Here is a 19,817-nt window from a genome sequence, read left to right as displayed (position 1 = left end):
AAATAGAAATTTTGCCCACCTTACTTCCCAAAAAAGGTAATAAAAGTGATCAAAAAAGTCGCATTTACGCCAAAATAGTACCAATCAAACCGTCACCTCATCCCGCTAAAAATGAGCCCCTACATGATACAATCGCCTAAAAACTGAAAAAACTATGACTCTCAGACTATGGAGACACTAAAACATGATTTTTTTTTTTTTTTTATCAAAAATTATATTATTGTGTAAAACCTAGATAAATTAAAAAAGGTAGACATATTAGGTATTGCCACGTCCGTAAGAACCTGCTCTATAAAAATACCACATGACCTAACCCCTCAGATGAACACAAAAAAAAAAAGAACCTTTTTTTGTTACCTTACATCACAAAAAGTGTAATAGCAAGCGATCAAAAAGTCATATGCACCCCAAAATAGTACCAATCTAACCGTCATCTCATCCCCCAAAAATGATACCCAACCTGAGACAATCGCCTAAAAACTGAAAAAACTATGGCTCTCAGACTATGGAGACACTAAAACATGATTTTTTTTTTTGTTTCAAAAATGATATTATTGTGTAAAACCTAAATAAATAAAAGAAAAAGTACACATATTAGGTATTGCCGCGTCCGTAAGAACCTGCTCTATAAAAATAGCACATGATCTAACCTGTCAGATGAACGTTGTAAATAATAAAAAATAAAAACAGTGCCAAAACAGCAATTTTTTGGCAAATTTTCCATTTTAATCCATTTTTTCCCGTTACAAAGCAAGGGTTAACAGCCAAACAAAACTCAATATTTATTGCCCTGATTCTGTAGTTTATAGAAATACCCCATATGTGGTCGTAAACTGCTGTATGGCCACACGGCAGGGCGCAGAAGGAAAGGAATGCCATTTGGTTTTTGGAAGGCAGTTTTTGCTGGACTGTTTTTTTTACACCATGTCCCATTTGAAGCCCCCCCCTGATGCACCCCTAGAGTAGAAACTCCAAAAAGTGACCCCATTTTGGAAACTACACCCCTCAAGGTATTCAAAATTGATTTTACAAACTTTGTTAACCCTTTAAGTGTTCCACAAGAGTAAATGGCAAATGGAGATGAAATTTCAGAATTTCTATTTTTTGTTACTTTGCCTCACAAAAAGTGTAATATAGAGCAACCAAAAATCATATGTACCCTAAAATAGTTCCAACAAAACTGCCACCTTATCCCGTAGTTTCCAAAATGGGGCCACTTTTTTGGAGTTTCTAACCTAGGGGTGCATCAGAGGGCTTCAAATGGGACATGGTGTCTAAAAACCAATCCAGCAAAATCTGCCTTCCAGAAACCATATGGCGCACCTTTCCTTCTGCGCCCTGCCGTGTGCCCGTACAGCAGTTTGCGACCACATATGGGGTGTTTCTGTAAACCACAGAATCAGGGCCATAAATAATGAGTTTTGTTTGGCTGTTAACCCTTGCTTTGTAACTGGAAAAAAAATATTAAAATGGAAAATCTGCCAAAAAGTGAAATTTTGAAATTGTATCTCTATTTTCCATTAATTCTTGTGGAATACCTAAAGGGTTAACAACATTTGTAAAATCAGTTTTGAATACCTTGAGGGGTGTCGTTTCTTGGATGGGGTCACTTTTTTGGAGTTTCTACTCTAGGGGTGCATCAGGGGGGCTTCAAATGGGACATGGTGTAAAAAAAAACAGTCCTGCAAAATCTGCCTTCCAAAAACCGTATGGCATTCCTTTCCTTCTGCGCCCTGCCGTGTGCCCGTACAGCAGTTTACGACCACATATGGGGTGTTTCTGTAAACTACAGAATCAGGGCCATAAATAATGAGTTTTGTTTGGCTGTTAACCCTTGCTTTGTTACTGGAAAAAATGGATTAAAATTGAAAATTAGCAAAAAAACTGAAATTCTGAAATTTCATCTCCATTTGCCAATAACTCTTGTGGAACACCTAAAGGATTAACAAAGTTTGTAAAATCTGTTTTGAATACCTTGAGGGGTGTAGTTTCCAAAATGGGGTCATTTTTGGGTGGTTTCAATTATGTAAGCCTCACAAAGTGACTTCAGACCTGAACTGGTCCTTAAAAAAAGGGTTTTGGAAATTTTCTGAAAAATGCTTCTAAACTTCTAAGCCTTGTAACGTCCCCAAAAAATAAAATGTCATTCCCAAAACATGAAGTAGACATATGGGGAATGTAAAGTAATAACTATTTTTGGAGGTATTACTATGTATTATAGAAGTAGAGAAATTGAAACTTTGAAATTTTAAAATTTTTCCAAATGTTTGGTAAATTTGGTATTTTTTTTTATAAATAAAAATGAATTTTTTGGACTCCATTTTACCAGTGTCATGAAGTACAATATGTGACGAAAAAACTGTCTCAGAACGGCCTGGATAAGTAAAAGCGTTTTAAAGTTATTCACACATAAACTGACACTGGTCAGATTTGCAAAAAATAGCCTGGTCCTTAAGGTGAAAAATGGTTTGGTCCTGAAAGGGTTAAACTCCTTCACTGTATTTGCAGCTACCACTTCTGCAGGAAGGCTATTCCATGCATCCACTACTCTCTCAGTAAAGTAATACTTCCTGATATTACTTTTAAACCTTTGCCCCTCTAATTTAAAACTATGTCCTCTTGTAGCAGTTTTTCTTCTTTTAAATATTCTCTCCTCTTTTACCTTGTTGATTACCTTTATGTATTTAAAAGTTTCTATCATATCCCCTCTGTCTCGTCTTGTACCATCACATTGTTATATGCAGACAAGGGCAATAAGTACCCGGGCGGTTCAGTAACCAATCGTTGGACACCAAATCCCGCCCCTGCAGCTTCTCACTCTCCTTTTTAAATTCAGGGAATAAGAAGAGGACATAGTGTACACAGGTACCATTCATGTACCCGTGCCAACCTAAATGTTCCAATCCTTCCCCAAAAGTATAAAGATAATTACATCCAGCTCCTCATGATTCTCCCACTGTCCATTATATATCATAAAAATACCAATAAATCAATTAAGACTACATCTTATTGTAGGCACCCACTGTATACACATTGAGACACGAGAAAATGCCATATCTCTTGAGAGTGAGAAGCTGTAGCGCATTACTCAGATTACCTGTAGCACATTACTCAGATTACCTGTAGCACATTACTCAGATTACCTGTTATGCATTACTCAGATTACCTGTAATGCATTACTCAGATTACCTGTAGCGCGTTACTCAGGTTACCTGTAATGCATTACTCAGATTACCTGTAATGCATTACTCAGATTACCTGTAGCGCGGTACTCAGGTTACCTCTAGCGCATTACTCAGATTACCTGTAGCGCATTACTCAGATTACATGTAGTGCATTGCTCATATTACCTGTATTGCATTGCTTAGATCACCTGTAGGGCATTGTTTAGATTACCTGTATCGCATTGCTCTGGTTACCTGTAGCACATTGTTCAGATTACCTGTAGCACGTTACTCAATTTACCTGTAGCACATTACTCAGATTACCTGTGCGCATTACTCGGGTTACCTGTAATGCATTACTCAGATTATATGTAGTGCATTACTCAGATTACCTGTAATGCATTACTCAGATTACATGTAGTACTTAACTCTGATTGCCTGTAGCGCATTACTTAGATTACCTGTAGAGCTTTACTCAGATTACCTGTGGAACATTACTCAGATTACCTGTAGAACATTAATCAGATTACCTGTAGATCATTACTCTTATTACCTGTAGATCATTACTCTTATTACCTGTAGAGCATTACTCAGATTACATGTAGTTTATTGCTCATATTACCTGTATCGCATTGCTCAGGTTACCTGTAGCGCATTACTCGGGTTAATTGTAATGCATTACTCAGATTATATGTAGTGCGTTACTCAGATTACCTGTAATGCATTACTCAGATTATATGTAGTGCATTACTCAGATTACCTGTAGAGCTTTACTCAGATTACCTGTATCACGTTACTCAGGTTACCTGTAGCACGTTACTCAGGTTACCTGTAGAGCATTACTCATTTTACCTGTAGAGCATTGCTCAGATTACCTGTAGTTCATTACTCAGATTACCTGTACCTTCGCTCAGATTACCTGTTCCTTCGCTCAGATTACCTGTAGCACATTACTCCGATTACCTGTATATTTGCTTAGATTACCTGTAGCGCATTACTCAGATTACCTGTACCTTCGCTCAGATTACCTGTAGCACATTACTCAGTTTACCTGTACATTCGCTTAGATTACCTGTACCTTCTCTCAGATTACCTGTACCTTCATTCAGATTACCTGTAGCGTATTACTCAGGTTACCTGTACATTCGCTTAAATAACCTGTACATTCGCTTAAATAACCTGTACCTTCTCTCAGATTACCTGTACCTTCTCTCAGATTACCTGTACCTTCGCTCAGATTACCTGTAGCACATTACTCAGATTACCTGTACATTCGCTCAGATTACCTGTACATTTGTTTAGATTACTTGTACCTTCACTCAGATTCCCTGTACCTTCGCTCAGATCTGGGTGTTTTTGCTGTCATAAATCGTACTACGGTTAGGCTGGGTTCACACGGGCGTGACGGATTGGCTCAGGATGCGTTCAGGGTGCGTTCAGTGAAACTCGCACTATTTTGCAAGCAAGTTCAGTCAGTTTTGTCTGCGATTGCGTTTAGTTGTTCAGTTTTTTCCGCGCGGGTGCAATGCGTTTTGATGCGTTTTTCACGCGCGTGATAAAAAACTGAAGGTTTACAAACAACATCTCTTAGCAACCATCAGTGAAAAACGCATCGCACCCGCACTTGCTTGCGGATGCAGTGCGTTTTTCACGCAGCCCCATTCACTTCTATGGGGCCTGTCCTGCGTTACAAACGCAGAATATAGAACATGCTGCGATTTTAAAGCATTGCAGAAGTGATGCGTGAAAAAAAACGCTCATGTACACAGATCCATTGAAATGAATGGTGCCGGATTCAGTGCGGGTGCAATACGTTCACCTACCGCATTGCACCCGCGCGGAAATCTCGCCCGTGTGAACTCAGCCTTAGGCTTCTCAGGGGAGCAGTATGCACTGGTGAGCTGCAGGGCTTTTAATCTGACTAATTCCACCTAATGCTGTTGCTGTGTCGTGTGAAAATCTAATTTCAAGCAATAATTCTGCATACGTATGAGGAAATAGTTCCTGTACTAATCTATGTCTGTCTTTGAGTTTCCTCCGGGGTCTTTACAAACGCTCTATATTTAGGTTTCCTGCAGGAGCTGGATGCTAAGAATGCAGGGATTTTTTGCGTCTTGAGTAGGGTGGCTGTTTCCATGGTATTTATATTACGAGGCTGGCATTATGTCACTACTCCGTGCTCACCACAATCAACCTCATGAATAAGATCTATTAAAACAAAGAGCTGTTTGATATCTGCTAATTTATCCTATAACGAATACATAGCAAAGGGAACAAAAGCGTCTCTAATTATAGAGCATAACGTTCATTCAGAAGTTGTAGTCACGTGCCAGTGTACACCCTCGTCCAACATGCAGAGAATGGCACCAATAATATTACTCAAATGTTAATTATATAAAAATGTTCAGATAGTATATGGAATAATATGTGAGTGTGTAATGTCGGCTAATCTGTAAGGTCTAGATTTACCATTGGACCTATCTAAAGTTGCCCAGAATGTTTTTTGTGAAAAAATTAACAATAATATTGTCTGTGGTAATAAAACTGATCATTTTTAACCAATAAAATTTGCAGTAATACGTGCTTCTAACTTTTTCTGGGTCTTTAGTAGTAAACGCTACAGTCATATCATTTACTGTCGTCTACGTCGTTAAAAATATGTGGGCCAAAGCAAATGTATTATATCGACACTCAAATTGTGTTGAACACTTTCATGTTTGAAGAAAGTTTCTTTGTCCTTAAAGAGTTTGGGCAAGTTATAACAAACCTGCCTTAGTACTCTCAAATATGATAAAATAATAAAAGAATGTACCCCCCTCCCCCACACTTAACCCCCTGCTGTTTCCAGCAATGCAGCTCAGATATCCAATTTAACCCCAGCCCAGGGTCTTACAGTGGATTCTGGACCTGCCAGCTAGGCCCCAGGCTCGGTCTCATAGGCAACTTTCATTATAATACTGAGAGTTACAAAGCATTACAACACTAAGCTAGTTTCATAGAGAGAACAACCTGCCGGAGTTCTCTGGATCCCATAGACTATAAATGCCGGGATTCGGATGGACAAACATTGCTGCACACAAAGTTTTTTGGCCGGCTGAATCCTGGCATTTATGCTGGGGATCTTGCTGGTTCCCATTACAGTCAATGGGTCATACGGCTCCATAGAAAGAAAGGAAAAAGTATGGTTGTCAGAAAATGGCTGTACTGGTATCCAGAGGAGGTTCAATAGTAACCCAATCGAACAAAATCTGTGCTGAATCCGGCAGTGTACCCAAACAGCAGTTTCTGTCCACATTTATGGCATTTCAGTGCCCAGTAGAACCCACTTCACAATTTAAAGGGTGTGGTGGGCCTCAGAGGGCATTAAAAGGAAAAAAAAAATCTGTCAAAAGTTCAACTGAATATAAATGCCTTTTTCATGGCTACGGTGCTAAATTGTGATGGATACACATTTCTTGACTTCAAATTGCCAGAGTTTCAGACATCGTATCTCCTTGGTTTGTTTCTAGTCATAGACTGTGTGGCAACAATGCTTAGCTTCTAACATGTAAGCCGGACATTTTGACTACTAGAATGGTGTTGAAATGTAATAATTCACAAGGCTAATAATAACTCTGTGTTTTATTTTCAGCTTGTGGCCAATACTATTCTTTTTGTCAGTGTAAATTTGTCTGGGGTCTTCGTGCGGATTTTGACAGAAAGGGCCCAGAGAAAGGCTTTTCTTCAGGCAAGAAACTGCATAGAGGACAGGCTCAGGCTGGAAGATGAAAATGAAAAACAGGTCAGTGTGCACTATTAAAGGGACTCTGTCACCATGAAAATGCAATGTAAGCTGCAGGCAGCAGGGTTTAGAGCAGGAGGAGCGGAGCAGACAGAGAGCTTTGTGGGTTTAGTATCACTGGTCAAGGAGGCGGTCCTATCAGTGACTGACCTCTATCGGAGAGGGAAGGCTGTCAGTCACTGATAGGACCGACTCCTGACTTCAGGAATTTACCTGTATAAGGGTGCCTTCACACGCTGACGTTTTTCTCACAGAATTTTCTGCAACTGAAAATCAGTTCCATTCCCCTGAATGAAGCTTGCGGAATTCAATGTCCTTGCCGGCCCTTTGAAATGAACGGAACTGATTTCCAGTTACAGAAAATTCAGCTAAAGAAATCTGTGAGCGCACCCTAAAGCACAAGTTATACTGAACCATCAGTCTGCTCAGCTCCTCCTGCTCGTGGTCCGTGCCTGCTGCATGTTGACCTTCACCTGGGTCCATACCCTTTCTCTTTCTGCCAGCCTCTTATTACTATCTTATCACAAAAGTGATTGTATTATATTGTATTATTTATATATTCAGTACTTGTTAAATGTAGCTGCTATTGAGGTTTACGCAAAAGATGACTTTATGGTCTACTTTGTAGGGTTTATCCCATGAGTAATGTAAAAAATGAAAATCAGACTACATATAGTACATTGACAATATCTCTCTTACTAAGGATCTGACCCCTTTCCCCCCAACCATTCCCTCCTCCAATTGCTTTGCTATATTTACTTCAATCTAGCAGCTTGAAGGAGTGTCCTTTCTTAGGGGACGTGTCCTTACTGCTGCAGCTCTCTCCCTGTGAATGTCCCAGTTTCTAACAGTAGATATGGCTGGTGGTGGCTGAAGGATAGAATTGAGCAGCTGGGGCTATACAGATAGATTTCAGTGGCTTTGCTAATTTTAATTACATGCAAATACGCAGATTTGAGGCACTATTTGAAAAATGTAGGATATTTTACATGGGACAACCCCTTTTAATAAATGTAGTTGGGTTGATCTTCAAAGAGGTTGTATTTCATTTTGCAGATTCTGCAGCAGAAACCCTCTGGTCTGGGCCACAGTTTTCAGTTACAATGTAGAGGACCTGCTCACAGTTTAACCCGATTCAATAGCTTTCCTCTAGCAATTCAAGTGAATGGGATATTTTATGCAATTTTTTGGTCAAAAAAGATGTGCATTAAATGTGCTGCCCATTATACAATGTGCAGCATTTTTTTCCCACAATGATGAAAATTCACTCCCCTGAAGTACGTAGGGCTTCTCAGCCTCCTCCCCCTCCATAGACCTCTGTGGGCAGCAGCGGTACCTGGACCTCTCAGTGAGCCCCTAACCTTCTGTAGGAGGACGGGAGGAGAAGAGTCTTAACTGGAGAAGATATATGACACCATTTCTTATATTGATTCGCACTACTGTAAGCATATGGCTGAATTTGGATTAGACAGGTTTTGTAACTTGTGTTCTAAATGTATTAGTTTCTCTTTGTTTTAGATACAGTAGCATAACAAAGTGTTTAAAGAGGACCTTTCATCTGTTTAACCCTAGTCTAATTAGGCTCTTGCCTTATAGTGCGGCCCCCACTGATGTCATCACACTTTTTTTTTTTTTTTTCCACTGTGGTTCCCCATTGATTTTGGCACCTTATATTCTAATAAGATGACTTGGTTATACTAGGCGGAGACTGGAGCGGTTCTCTTCTCCCTGGCTGTGAACGCATCCAATCAGAGCGCACCGCTCATAGCCAGGGAGTGCTATGACATCAGTGGGGGCCGCCCTATAAGGTAAGACCCTAATTAGACTAGGGCTAAACAGATGAAAGGTCCTCTTTAATATGTTTTCTCTCATGTAAATGAATCATTATTGCTGATAGGTAAATGCTTTGAAGGGAACAAATCTAAAATCAGCAGGGGAATTACTTACATCTTTAAATTGGCTGGCATCTTGATTCTTACAAAAAAGATACATGCCATTACATTTTTTCCTTATGTGTATAATCTCATTTCCCCCTTTAATTTCTTAAAGAAAAACACAGAACTGAGAACTTCCTAAAGGGGTTATGCCATGATTGATTTAAAAAAGGAAAATCAGAGATCATATAGTATATGACAGTCTCTTTTTAACAAAGCTAGAACAGCCCTGTACCTGGGTGTACATGGGTCCAGAGATCTCCCCATTCATTGCTCCAATTGTTCTGCTAGATGTATTACATACAGGCTGGCAGCTCAGGGGGGGTCTCCTTTCTCAGGGGGGGGTCTCCTTTCTCAGGGGGTGTCTCCTTTCTGCTGTAGCTCTTTCCCTGCCACAGCTTCTAACTGAAGATAGGGTAAGTGGCAGTTAAATATTTAAACTGAGCACATTTGACCAGCTCAGTGAGGTGGGCAAGAAATAAGGAAAAGAAAAAACAGCAGGTGGCGCTATACAGATCCATTTTATGGAATAGCTCACTGGCTAAACTAAATTTTTAATTACATGCAGTTAGAAAAGTATTCAGAGCCAGATGCTGGTGTGAGAAATGCAGACCATTTTTCATGGCACAACCCCTTTGAGGTACTAAAAAGCACACACTAGTTATAATGTGCATCAGTTTATGCCTTTCATTCTTCATAGCCAGGCCTACATGTCTATTCTGTTCACTTCTGTAATTAACAGGCTGCGTGTTTCTCAAGACCATCTTATAAATGCCAGTAAATTCTACTCATTTATGATGGTCTGGGGGTGCAAAGACCTACCTGGTACTTCTGGACGGCTCTCCCCTGATGACCCAATGAGTGGTGCTGGTCTTTTAAAGGTAGTCTTGAGCTGTTTGGAACCAGGTGTACGTCTTCATCTCTGCTGGTACTGCCCATGTTTCTGCAGTGGTGGTGGTGGTCTTCTCTCCATATTATGGAGGCACCAGAGTGCGACCACATTCTGTGACATTGCCCATCTGGGTTGCAATGCAGAACACTTACCAGCTCAACAAACGGGAGTGGCTTAAGATGCAACAATGTGCACTACAATTGTCACTAATTGTACCACAAAGTAATCTAAGCAGCAATGGCTGGTGTAAAATCAGAAAGCTGTGCACCATAATACAGTATAATACAGTATTATAGACGGCGTTAGTTATCACCTTCTCCAGAAGCAGTGCCACTCTTCAGTCCCGTGTAGAGACAATAACTGCTCCTCGCGATGGGTGGAGAGAGGACTGAATGTCAAGTTTATACTATGGCATCAGAAGTATATTTTATTTCACTGGAACCCTTAGGAATATTAAATTATGTTTCAAATGTGTTTCCTTTAGGAGCGTCTTTTAATGAGTCTTTTACCTAGAAATGTTGCTATGGAAATGAAGGAAGATTTTCTGAAGCCACCTGACAGAATTTTCCATAAGATTTATATTCAAAGACATGACAATGTTAGGTAAGATTGACATCTAAGCATAAAATATTTTTTAAATGGAAACTCTGACTACAAATATGTAGTGACATGTAGTGACACTCCTGTTTAAGTGAGTCTCTTTCTTACGATGCATGTATAACAATCATTACATTCTATGTACAGATTAACAACTGAGGACATCATTTAGTATTCACATTGATTTGTAAATGTAAGCTCTGGGTTCTTTGGTGCCATATATGTATACCTTGCATATAAAAAAGGAATGCTGAACTGCTAAATACAAGGGGAGTCAAAAGTCTCAGGACACCCTGGTATTTCAGAAACAAAAGGTAAAATGAAATGTCTCAATACCCCAACAAGTAATAAGTAAGGGGGCCTATGTCCTGAACATGGCCGCCATCTTGGATCAAGGGCGCATTTTTAAAATGGGAAGGGGCTCATGTAGTCAGATTTTCTATATCTTTTGTGGTTCAAAAGTTATCAACCCAGAAAGTGGCAACAACAACCGGGAACGTTCCCTGTGATGCACAGCTATTTGATGTGTTCAATGTGTTGTCCCTGGTGTTGAAGACAGAGCTTTGAACCTTGAAGTTTTTAACTTTCTGTGTTGATAACTTTTGAATTACAGGAGATATTGAAAATCTGATTGCGACAATCAATTTCTGAGGAAATTCTGGTCTTCTATGAGATGCTACATGACCCCATTCCCATTGGAAAAAATTTGCCCTTCATCCAATAATGTGGCTTTCAAGATGGCGGTCATGTAATAGATAGGCCCCCTCACCCATTACTTGCTGGGGTACTCCGATAAAAGGGTGTCCTGAGACTTTTGACTCACCCTGTAGATATATACCCCACAGTCCTGTGTAATGCAGCCATGGTCCCCTAGAGACCATTCTATACAAGTAAATTGATAAACAATAAAGAGATTGTAAAACCAGAATGCTAAGTATTCCCCCATTAGTCGTATGCAGTTAGCCCATTGATGTGCTGTAGACCTGTTGCTAACTGAGCACCAGGGATCACATGATTTGTAGGTGCGGAGTCACATGGCTGACACCATCTTTAGTCCTATGGTTGCTTCACACAGGAATGATCTATAGGATAGGCCATTCTCATGGCAGGAGCCCACTGCACTGATATGATATGTGAGCACAATTCTATATACATGTATGTTAGAAAACTGGATCATTTCCTATTTTGTACACAAATACATTAACAACTGAACAATGGTTAACCCTTTCAGCCACCTGGTATACCTGAGCAATTAACATTTCAGGTCTAAATGACGTATTTTCTGCCTTCAGATGCTACTAAGGGGAGCTCCTTAGTGAGTATCCCAGTTCGGTAGAGCTCTATCAATTTGCATGTGGTAAGTGCAGGCAGCCAGAGCTTTGTAGTTTACTGTATGTCTGTGTGAAAAATTGAGCTGATGTATTAAGAAATCTATTAGCTCAGAAGTCTGGGTGTTCACTTTCAAGTTACTAGGCTGTTACAAAGATGTATGGGGTCATTTATCAAACTGGTGTAAAGTAGAAGTGGCTTAGTTGCCCATAGCAACCAATCAGATTCAACCTTTCATGTTCCAAAGGAGCTGTGAAAAATGACAGGTGGAATCTGATTGGTTGCTATGGGCAACTAAGCTAGTTCTACTTTACACCAGTTTGATAAATGTCCCCAGTAATTCTTATTTCAGTCCACCACAGTAAAAGCCTTTTTAAATGGACTGACTTTGCAGTCAATTATAGGGAATGATCCGTTTGTTCAAGATAATTGCCTGCTCATCAGATAAGATGAAAGATGCATTTAAATGTAGCAGTCATCTACTGCGGTCGCTGGTCCCCTAGAGGATCATTATTTCCAGGCAGCAGATTACTGTTTACACAGGCCTATCTGCTGCCCAGAAACAATGATTTTGGTGTCTGCATCAATGATGATGCATCTGATGAAGTTTGCTCATTCATAGGGTGATCGGAGGCACCGTTACCTGGGCCAATTATTGAGGACGAGCATTCGTTCTCTATTATTAGCCCGTGTGGCTACTTTCACACTCGCGTTTGGTGCGGATTTGTCATGGATCTGCACAGACGGATCCGTTCAAATAATACAACCGTCTGCATCCGTTCAGAACGGATCCGTTTGGCTTCTACCACCAGATTTGGTCCTATTTAGCTGACTGACACTAGCGATGTGCTAGTGTCAGCAGTCCATAACAGTGTTCTTACTTATCATCTGTCTGCTGCCGTTCACCTTAAAAACATACTTTTATAGATATGCTAATGAGCCTCTAGGTGCTATGTGGGCGTCATTAGCACCTAGAGGGCTCCGTCCACTAACCACTTCAGCCGCCCATCGCGTCCCTTCAGCCTGCCCCGCTCCTGTTGATTGACGTGAAACTTCTCAGTATCTCATACCAATTCCCGCGCCTGCGCCGTGCGCTTCTGTATTTTCCCGGCGCCGGCTTCCTCACTGCGCCTGCGCCAACTACGTTACAGTGAGGAAGCCGGCACCAGGAGCGCGGTATTCACTCACTGCGCCTGCGCCGAATACAGAAGCGCACGGCGCCGGAGTGAATTGGTACGAGATACTGAGATGTTTCACGTCAATCAACAGGAGGGAGGCGATGGGCGGCTGAAATGGTTAGTGGACGGAGCCCTCTAGGTGCTAATGACGCCCACATAGCACCTAGAGGCTCATTAGCATATCTATAAAAGTACGTTTTTAAGGTGAACGGCAGCAGACAGATGATAAGTAAGAACACCGTTATGGACTGCTGACACTAGCACATCGCTAGTGTCAGTCAGCTAAATAGGACCAAATCTGGTGGTAGAAGTCCTTTAACATTGCCAAGGCGGATCTGTTTTGAACACCATCGAAAGTCAATGGAGGACGGATCCTTTTTATATTGTGCCAGATTGTGTCAGTGAAAATGGATCCGTCCCCATTGTCTTACATTGTGTGTCAGAACAGATCCGTTTGGCTCAATTTCGTCAGACGGACACCAAAACGCTGCAAGCAGCGTTTTGGTGTCCGCCTCCAAAGCGGAATGGAGACGGAACGGAGGCAAACTGATGAATTCTGAGCAGATCCTTATCCATTCAGAATGCATTAGGGCAAAACTGATCCGGACCACTTGTGAGAGCCCTAAGCGGATCTTGCAAACGGAAAGCCAAAACGCCAGTGTGAAAGTAGCCTAATAGGGGGCCTTAAAGTGTACATACATTTTTACACTGTTGCAAATAGCATAATAATGATTTTTGTAATATATTTGATTGATAAATTATTTTAGGGGTCTGGGGATACATTATTAGGCCTCTTTCACACTACAGTATGTCGATTTCAGTGTTTTTCACGGATCCGTTGTTCCGTTTTTTTGTTTCCGTTGTGTTTCCGTTTCCGTTCCGTTTTTCCGTTCCGTTTTTCCGTATGGCATATACAGTATACAGTAATTACATAGAAAAAATTGGGCTGGGCATCACATTTTCAATAGATGGTTCAGAAAAACGGAACGGATACGGAAGACATACGGATGCATTTCCGTATGTGTTCCGTTTTTTTTACGGACCCATTGACTTGAATGGAGCCACAGAACGTGATTTGCGGCCAAATATAGGACATGTTCTATCTTTCAACGGAACGGAAAAACGGAAATACGGAAACGGAATGCATACGGAACACATCCCGTTTTTTTTGCGGAACAATTGAAATGAATGGTTTCGTATACGGAATGCAAAAAAACGGCCCGCAAAATGGAAAAAAAAAACGGTAGTGTGAAAGAGGCCTAACAAAGCATGTTTCCTTTTCTGAATGCAGCCACACAAGTGATAAGCTGAGTGATTTTTAGGTCCTTTACCTAAAATCCCCAATAATCAGCTTACAGTAAATTCTGGGGGAACTTAAGGTGGCCATACACATTAAATGCAGGTAGTTTGATGGTTGAACAAAGGATCATCTGGTAAATAAGCATTTTGTATATTTTAGTCCATACTGGCCATTCTAGACAATCAAGCTAGCCATACACATTCACTGGCTCGGAAGAATGATCTTAGTGGGAATGTTCTTTCCAGAAAGATCTTTTGTTCATGAACGATCTCCAACTATTAGCTGAACATTTCAAACAGATGATGGTATTCTGCCATCGGCCGGCTAAAGCAATCATCGTTAAATTCCACAACGAACAATTGCTTAATTTCAGTCATGTGTTTTGATAAACTTTAGGCCTCATGCACACGGCCGTTGTGCGGCTTCAATGCACGGGCAACATCCGTGCAGCGGGCCGGACCCATTCAACTTGAATGGGTCCGTGGTATGTCCGCACTGCAAAAAAATATGACATGTCATATTTTTTTTGCAGTGCGGAACCACGGAAAGAAACACCACGGAAGCACTCCGTAGTGCTTCCGGTGTTCCATTCCGTGACTCCGTTTCGCATCTCCGGAATTGCGGACCCATCCAAGTGAATGGGTCCGCATTCGTGATGCGGGGTGCACACGGCCGGTGGCCGTGGATTGCCGACCCGCCTTTTGCGGGCCACAATACGGCCACTGCCACCCAACGGCCGTGTGCTTGAGGCCTTAGGCCTTAGGCCTCTTTCACACTACTGTTTTGCGGGCCGTATTCGGTCCGTATACGGAACCGATCATTTCAATGGGTCCGCAAAAAAAACGGAATGTACTCCGTATGTATTCCGTTTCTGTGTTTCCGTATCTCCGTTCCGTGCAAAGATAGAACATGTCCTATATTTGGCCGCAAATCGCGTTCCGTGGCTCCATTAAAGTCAATGGGTCCGCAAAAAAAACGAAATGCATACGGAAATGCATGTGCCTACAAATCCTAGAGCTGCCGTTCTTTCTAGCAGTGTTGGCTATGCCTCATTCACACATCAGTGTTTGGTCAGTGATTTCCATCAGTGATTTTGAGCCAAAACCAGGTGTGGCTCTAAACTCAGAACAGGTGCAGATCTTTCCCTTACACCTCATCTCTGTAGAGGCTCCAGTCCTGGTTTTGGCTCACAATCACTGATGGAAATCACTGACCAAAACACTAAGGTGTGGGTATCCCTGCATTTGCCAAAACGAGTTGTCAGGTCTTCAGTTGGAATGAGTTTATTTTTATGATTTTTATTGAAATAACTCTGAGAGGTTAGTCAGAGGGAGAGGGCTGTGCAAAATTGCGGGATGCCTATCGGTTGCTGTGGCAGCCTGGGGCCTTGTAAAAGCTCCCAGGCCTTCCTTGGTAATTGCCTGTGGAGGATTTAATATGAAGTATGGAGCATGCACATAGACTGCAAAAATATGTAAAAATACTCAGAAATACTCTCGAAAATTCTAATCTCCCATTTTCCTAATTACACATATAAAGGTAAATAAACAATAAAAAATCATTGGTATGGCCATTTCCAAAAATGTCCAAACTGTTCAAGTATAAAAATGTTTTTGCTGTGTGGTGAATGCTATAAAAAAAAAAAAAAAAAAAATTGTTCGATTTGCTATTTTTGGTCATCTTGGCGCTCCCAAAAAATTTAATAAAAAGTGATCAAAAAATTCATATGTACTGTAATGAGAAAAGATACTGAGCTACCCAGTAGCGCAGTCTATGATCGAAAAAAAGCAAATTCTGGTATCGTATTGATCTGGGTGAAACCGTATCGATTGGGTATCGAACGTTCGATACCTGGTGCAACCCTAGCCCTCTCGGCCACATGAGCGTACAAGGCAAGGATGGCTTTTTTTGCTGGCAAGTGATGATTTTTTAATCTGCTGAAAGATTGCGATTGCCGATGCTTGTTCATCGGGAAATTGGCGGCGGTATTAGATAGGAATATCATCGCTAAAGAGTTCCTACGAACGCTTGTCAGCGATGATCTGCCTGACAAACGGCTTGTATAATACAGCCTTTAGTCGTATGGTATCTACTACATCGCCAGCAAGTTGACTACATGGGAGTTCAGCCTGCACATAATCCAATTACTGAGCTTGTATAGTTGTTCAGTGGCTACACATTTTGTTATCGATGACTGACAATGCTGTGGAGGAGGAATAGTTTGGATGGGAGACTCAGTAACTGATAATGACGATGACCAACACACTATACTACTTGTGGATAGATCCTGGCTGTTGCAAAGGAGCCTGGGAGAAGGAGGGCAGTTTTGTTTGCTTGCTGACCAGTTCTATTTTAACGCTGGATCTGGTGATGCCGCTTCATGTGCCACACTAGACCTGTGATGCCTATGTTTGTGTTTGAACACTCAGATCTTGCAGATGGCAGCGGTTATGTCTTCTGGTACCGTGGAGAAACACTGCCCTATGGAAGACACTTACACAGAGCTACCGACAGCCGAGCTTGGCCTAAGTCTGGCACGTTTTGAGTCTGCACCCATAGTTTCAGCAGCATCATCAGTTCCAGTTCAAGCTGACCACAATAGAAGCAGATATGGCCCTGGCATTTTTATAAATTTTTTTAGGTTTTGGCTGCACCTTGCCTCTACTCTTTATTGTCACCACCCTCCTCCTCTGATGTCGCCTCCTTCTCAGAACCCTAATCCAGCTTCCAGATCCTGTTCAAAACATAATCATCATCATAGTCCTCACCCTCCCCGCCACTCAAACTGTGATATATCATCATGGACTCCTTGGCCGCCCTCATGATTCCCTTCTCTGTATTTGTCCCAAGTCCCACTGTCACCTTAGCCCCCACTGTCCCTACCACCACCACTCTTGTGGCTACAAGTGCCACTACTACTACCACCGTCACCAACACGATCAGAAGCTGCCACTGCCACTAATGAGGAGGAGGGGACCCTGTGGACACTGCCACCAATGATTAATACTGGGGGGCTTGGGTGTGTGGGGGGGGTGCACTGCGCTACCAATGTTTTTAATACTGGGGTTGGGGGTGGGGGGCGCACTGCGCCACCAATGAAGATAACTCGCCCATTAATTCAAATACAGGAGGCGGGTGCTGGCTGCAGAATCATATAGCCGCACCCGACTTCTATGAAGCTGCGATCCGCGGCACTTAACCCCTCATGTGCGGCAGGGGTTAACTGCTGCGGATGGCAGCTACTTGTCATAGAGGTCTGGTGCGGCTATATGATTCTGCAGCCAGCTCCCACCTTCTTTTGAATGAATGAGTGAGTTAACATTGGTGGCGCAGTGACCACAACCCCTCCCCTCCTCTTCTCTCTCCTTTCATTGGTGGCAGCGGCAGCAGCGGTACAGGGGGGACAGAGACACTGCTTCCTTCCCCTGTGCTGCTGAGGGAACACGGATCGCGCTGACAGCAGCGCGATCCATGTTCAGATTCGTTATCAGCATATCAGCAAAATAGATGCCGATACCGATAGCTTTGAAAATCCTGAATATCGGCTGATAATATCGGTAAAACATACTACTACTACTACTGGCCTGACTGGTGGTGCCTACTTGCAGCTACTGATGTTTGCACTACTGCAGTCACCCACATTCTCATTCACGGATCATGAGGCACGGGTATTTCATTTTCCACTCATTAACCAGACATTTTATTTTGAGGCCTATTTAAACAATGACATGTAAGAAGTTTGGTACACTGATTATTAAACATTAGCAAAATAGCTGTTTTTTTTTTTTTGGTAAGAAATACAGGTGCAATTAGCCCATTCAGGACATCACCATTTCTCACTTTCCTGACAAGGCCTATTTATGCAAATATGACGTGTCACTTTATGTGGTCGATATGTTTTAGGGCTCTTTCACACCTGCGTTCTTGTCTTCCGGCATAGAGTTCCGTCGTCGGGGCTCTATGCCGGAAGAATCCTGATCAGGATTATCCTAATGCATTCTGAATGGAGAGAAATCCGTTCAGGATGCATCAGGATGTCTTCAGTTCCGGAACGGAACGTTTTTTGGCCGGAGAAAATACCGCAGCATGCTGCGCTTTTTGCTCCGGCCAAAAATCCGGAACACTTGCCGCAAGGCCGGATCCGGAATTAATGCCCATTGAAAGGCATTGATCCGGATCCGGCCTTAAGCTAAACGTCGTTTCGGCGCATTGCCGGAGCCGACATTTAGCTTTTTCAGAGTGGTTACCATGGCTGCCGGGACGCTAAAGTCCTGGCAGCCATGGTAAAGTGTAGCGGGGAGCAGGGGAGCAGTATACTTACCGTCCGTGCGGCTCCCCGGGCGCTCCAGAGTGACGTCAGGGCGCCCCAAGCGCATGGATCATGTGATCACATGGATCACGTCATCCATGCGCATGGGGCGCTCTGACGTCATTCTGGAGCGCCCCGGGAGCCGCACGGACTGTAAGTATACCGCTCCCCACTACTACTATGGCAGCCAGGACTTTAATAGCGTCCTGGGTGCCATAGTAACACTGAACGCATTTGGAAGACGGTTCCGTCTTCAAATGCTTTCAGTACACTTGCGTTTTTCCGGATCCGGAGTGTAATTCCGGCAAGTGGAGTACACGCCGGATCCGGACAACGCAAGTGTGAAAGAGGCCATAGCATTATGTATTAAAAAAAATCCCAAATTTACAGGAGATTTTGAAAAAGTCACTGTTCTCTGTATTTTAATTTTTCTGCTTTTAAGATGGCTAGTGATACCTCATAAAATACGTATTAATTTACATTCACCATATGCCTACTTTATGTTGGCATCATTTTGTAATATTTGTAGGACGTTAGAAGGCTTAGAATTTTTGAAGCAATTTTAAAAATTTTAAAGACCAATTCAATTTTGTTCGACTTAGTAGAAACCACCTATAAATGACCCCATTTTAGAAACTGCACCCCTCAAGTTATACAAAACTAATTTTACAAACTTTGTTAACCCCTTATATGTTTCACAAGAATTAAAGGAAAATGGTGGTGAAATTTCATAATTTCAGGTTATACATTTTAATTCAAAGGGGTTTCATAGAATTTAGAAACACTTGGCTGTGAAAATTATTCTTCCAATAAAATGTTGCATAAGCTCCCCATTTTTCATTTTTACAAGGGGTAACATGAGTAATGCACTCCAAATTTTGTTAAGCATTTTTTCCAGAACACGGTAGTCCTAAATTGCTGTTTGGGCACATGACAGGGATCAGAAGAGAAGGAGCGCCATATGGTTTTTGGAGGGCAGATTTTGATGGAATGGTTTATGGGCGCCATGTTGCTATCGATCAGCCTCTGCAGACCAGTACAGCCATTTTCTGACAATTATACATTTTATTTTTCACTCAACTGAGCTTTATCATGGGTTCTATTTTGGTGTACATACAACTTTTTGATTGCTTGTTATTTAGTTATTTGGGAAGCAGGATAAAGAAAAGGCGGCAACTCTGTACTCCGTACTAGAAAAATGACATGTTACCATTATTCTGCTGGTCAGTACGATTACAGGGATGCCAATTTTATATAGTTGTTTTGTTTTTTGTTTTTTTAAGTTTTGCCACTTTTGCAAAAAATATTGTTGAAAAAAATATCTTTTTAGTGT

General features: G+C 41.8%; 1 protein-coding gene across 3 annotated transcripts in view; it reads left to right on the top strand.

Annotated features, from left to right (window-relative positions):
- ADCY1 (adenylate cyclase 1) overlaps positions 1-19,817 on the top strand; it is a 573,552-nt gene that overhangs the window by 94,441 nt on the left and 459,294 nt on the right. For all 3 annotated transcript variants that reach the window (XM_040433282.1, XM_040433283.1, XM_040433284.1), the window contains exons 2-3: positions 6,796-6,945; positions 10,256-10,374. In XM_040433282.1, coding sequence (XP_040289216.1) covers positions 6,796-6,945; positions 10,256-10,374 — 269 coding nt within the window. The remainder of the gene's footprint in view (positions 1-6,795; positions 6,946-10,255; positions 10,375-19,817) is intronic.

Source organism: Bufo bufo, chromosome 5 (genome assembly GCF_905171765.1).
Source record: "Bufo bufo chromosome 5, aBufBuf1.1, whole genome shotgun sequence".
In the NCBI taxonomy this organism is placed as follows: domain Eukaryota; kingdom Metazoa; phylum Chordata; class Amphibia; order Anura; family Bufonidae; genus Bufo; species Bufo bufo.
This window is presented reverse-complemented; position numbering and strand designations above follow the sequence as displayed.